Source organism: Tachypleus tridentatus, chromosome 9 (genome assembly GCF_004210375.1).
Source record: "Tachypleus tridentatus isolate NWPU-2018 chromosome 9, ASM421037v1, whole genome shotgun sequence".
Taxonomy (NCBI): domain Eukaryota; kingdom Metazoa; phylum Arthropoda; class Merostomata; order Xiphosura; family Limulidae; genus Tachypleus; species Tachypleus tridentatus.
In genome coordinates, this window is record NC_134833.1 from 141,916,839 (window position 1) to 141,920,418 (window position 3,580).

At 35.7% G+C, this 3,580-nt stretch overlaps 1 protein-coding gene across 1 annotated transcript; it reads right to left on the reverse strand.

Moving 5' to 3' along the window:
- Positions 1–358: 358 nt before the first annotated feature.
- Positions 359–1,071, reverse strand: LOC143227264 (uncharacterized). The gene is made up of 2 exons (XM_076458729.1): positions 839–1,071; positions 359–778 (listed from the first exon to the last, which is right to left on the reverse strand). The coding sequence occupies exons 1-2, from the start codon at positions 1,020–1,022 to the stop codon at positions 471–473; spliced, it is 492 nt and encodes a 163-aa protein (XP_076314844.1). The 5' UTR covers positions 1,023–1,071; the 3' UTR covers positions 359–470.
- Positions 1,072–3,580: the final 2,509 nt, after the last annotated feature.

Here is a 3,580-nt window from a genome sequence, read left to right on the forward strand (position 1 = left end):
TGGAGAGTTAGTTGTTGAATAGTTTGAAGAGCATGAAGAATAGAGACTTGGATGTCAAGCGATGTGTAAGATAATAAAAAATGTGAATTTGAGGAAAAAATGCTTAGAAAAACGCTGTAATAATTGTATCAAAGTGTGTGAAGGAAAGTTTTTCGGTTTTAAAGCGAAGTTTGTAATAGGTTTTTTGAGAAGGAATAGAAATACAGACCGATACACATTTGGTTATGTATGTACATTACGGGTATCGACACTGAATTACAGTAACTGTAGATGAATCTTTCCTTTATTACAAAGGAAGCTGTTACGTGGTGCTGTTGAATGAAGTTTCATTAACCAAGGAAAACTTCCGAAACACCAGTTCTTAAATAACGATAAAGAATTGTACAATTTTAATTTATACAGATAACACAATTGTTACAAATGAGCGAATGACACCACAATATTTTATTAAAAAGAGTTCATAGTTCTAGTTAATGACCTTCCGTTGGAGAAACCGTGGTATCGCCTTCGCCAGCCTCCCGACGCCGACGTTCTACACCTTCCGTTGGAGAAACCGTGGTAGCGCCTTCGCGTGCCTCCCGACGCCGACGTTCTGCACCTTCCGTTGGAGAAACCGTGGAAGCGCCTTCGCGTGCCTCCCGACGCCGACGTTCTGCACCTTCCGTTGGAGAAACCGTAGTAGGGCCTTCGCCAGCCTCCCGACGCCGCCGTTCTACACCTTCTCTTGGAGAGATCGTGATAGCGCCTTCGCCAGTCTCTCGACGCCGCCGTTCTACACCTTCCGTTGAAGAGACCGTGGTACCGCCTTCGCCAGCCTCCCGACGCCGACGTTCTACACCTTCCGTTGGAGAGACCGTGGTAGCGCCTTCGCCAGCCTCGCGACGCTGACGTTCTAAATCACCAGTCATTTGGTTATCGTCCGTAACGAATACCGTGGATGTAGATGGGTCTGTAGGATAAAAATGCAACGACGTGAAGTTAAAATATAAAAACAAAATTGCTAATACAATCTTACATTCCATCGTTTCGACACTCTAAAATACGTATAGAATAACTAAAACTATAAACATCTCCTTCTTCTCATCTGCTGGTATTTATACAACTCGTCTTTGATGAATTTTGTCATCTCTGAAATAGCGCATGCTCATAAATATGCCGTAGAGAGAACAGTCCGTATGCATTGTATGATAAAGGGAGGTAATGTTGATTGCTGGCCTCTTTCCCTATACATAGGTTCCTCACTATGTGCATATTGGGAATATACTCTAAACAGTATTATAATTATCGTTGATTGCGTTATGTACGGATGGCACGGACACTAGTTTTAAAGTAATAGAAAACTCATCTAGATTTTCTGATCCACATGTCATGAAAAGTTACATATAGTGTCTTACCTACCGTAATCGCTCTTTTATAAGAAAGATACACTTTCTATTAACTTATAGAGCGAAATCCTATACATGAGCTTTGACCATTATGTTTATTATAATACTATGTTAAAGTCTCGAATCTATAAAATACATTTTACAAACAACTAACCCTCGTATATTATCTTACAAAAATAGTAAACAAACATATACAAGGAAAACCAAATCATAGCTCAGTCGATAAGTAGAGCTGGCTACTGAACTTAAAAATAAAAACAAAAAGGATTGAAACTGACAAAACATAGGGACCCAGATTTTGTATTCATAAAATATTGTAAATTATTCATAAAAGAAATATTTTAAGGTTGTTTGATTAAAAACTATAATGATTCTAATGAAATTCCGAGATAGCTATACACAAAGTAGGTGGGTTCCTGATATCAGTCATCCCTTAAATAATGTCTGATTTGAGATTCAGTAAAGGAGAAAGGATTTCAAACGCTTTTAATGTTATTTAATTAATAATGTATATTCCATTATTATTAATTACTCCCTGCCAACGATTCACTAGCTTCTGAACGCAACTTCCAGGAAAATAATAAAATATATTCCAGGAAAACTATTACAATTTACTATAACTATAACTCTGAAGAGTTTCTTCAGAAAACAATCTACCTATTGCGTTTAAACACCTAATCCCAAATCCTATGATTGTGTTTGTTAACTAATTTTCATTTCTTCATGTACTAATTACTCATGTTTGGTTTTTTGTACAATTTTCTTAGTGGTTTACTAACGACAATCTTTTTATTTTACTCTTGTATGATACTACAGAATGGATCTGCACAACAACCAATGAAGGCCGGCTTTGAAAGTAGCTGCAGACAATATTTGAATGTGATTGGACAGAGAACATTATGTACTACTTATTTTATATATATCATGAACAGTGGTGTCTGTCCATCAATATATCTCTATCTTCTGTTTATGGTGGCCTTTCCTCGCGCTGAGTTTGAAAAAAGCGGATGAAATCAAGGTTCAACATTAACTATTTAAATAACAGTATTAGAGGTATGAATAATGTTGACAACAAACAGGATATTCTACACTAACTTGTTATGAATTAATAACACTTTCATTCACATATCAACATGTGACATCATGGTATATTTCTGTTGAGTGGTTCTTAGCAGAACACTTCCTATACAAAAATGGAACATCAAACATAGTAAACTAAAACCCTTTTGACACATCTACTCTAGAGTAGCACACAATCTCACATTTGTTTTTATCACTGGGAGTAAATTGTGTATCCTTTCAACTTTAAATGTTTGTTTCTTTGTAGCGTCTATTTGTGTACTTTAATCTAATCAGAAAACATTTTGTGGTTCATTCTATTTTTATATTTCATTAAATATATATATATATGTGTATAATAGGTTAAACTCTTATGTACAAAATAGATCCACAGACGACAAACAAAACTTGTCAGATCTAAAACTTGTTGTTCTGAGATATACACCAGTGAACCGTTATACACGTGATCGCGAGAAACAATCCTTTATTTATAATCTAGGTACAATTTGTTAACTAGCTTTAAAGGAGAAACTGTCTGTTTTATAGCCCAGCTTTGAACATCTGTCTTTTCCCAATGCTATCCTTCACTCATCTGTTTTATATTTCTGTCTTTATTTTCCTTTTCTTTCGGTTCCCCGCTGATACATCGGTAAATTTACGGATTTACAACGCTAAAATCAGGCGTTCGACTCTCCTCTGTGGACCCAGCAGATAGTTTGGTGCAGCTTTGCTATAAGAAAACACACGTTCTCTTTCGGTTACGTCACATATTTACAACAATTGATTGACGAGTAGTGTTACGCTTTTAACCAATACAAGCTATTAAAGACAACAATAAAATGGAACCATTATGTTATTGAATATTTGCGTATAGTAACTAAGGAGACAAGATGTTAAAGTAGGAACCGAACTGTGCGAAGAAAAAGCAAGATTTTGTAGTCGAAAGTTTCTCACCTTACATTTCATGGGTACTTCGGCCAGTACAATTTGCAGGTGTAAAGTTTTGTATAAATATTTTAAATGTATATTCACATAAGATCGTTATATAAATCTGAATTAAATTCTTGAAATGAGAAACAAAAGTCAGACAACAAGTAGGTAACATTCACGTTACTCAACTTCGTGTGAGAGGCTTA

Bases quoted from the DNA above. Each gene is read 5' to 3' on its own strand.
- LOC143227264 (XM_076458729.1), bottom strand. From the start codon at position 1,022: ATGGAATGTAAGATTGTATTAGCAATTTTGTTTTTATATTTTAACTTC. The intron at 779-838 runs GTGTAGAACGTC...CTTCAACGGAAG, and splicing joins CACGGTCTCTCCAACGGAAG to GTGTAGAACGGCGGCGTCGA.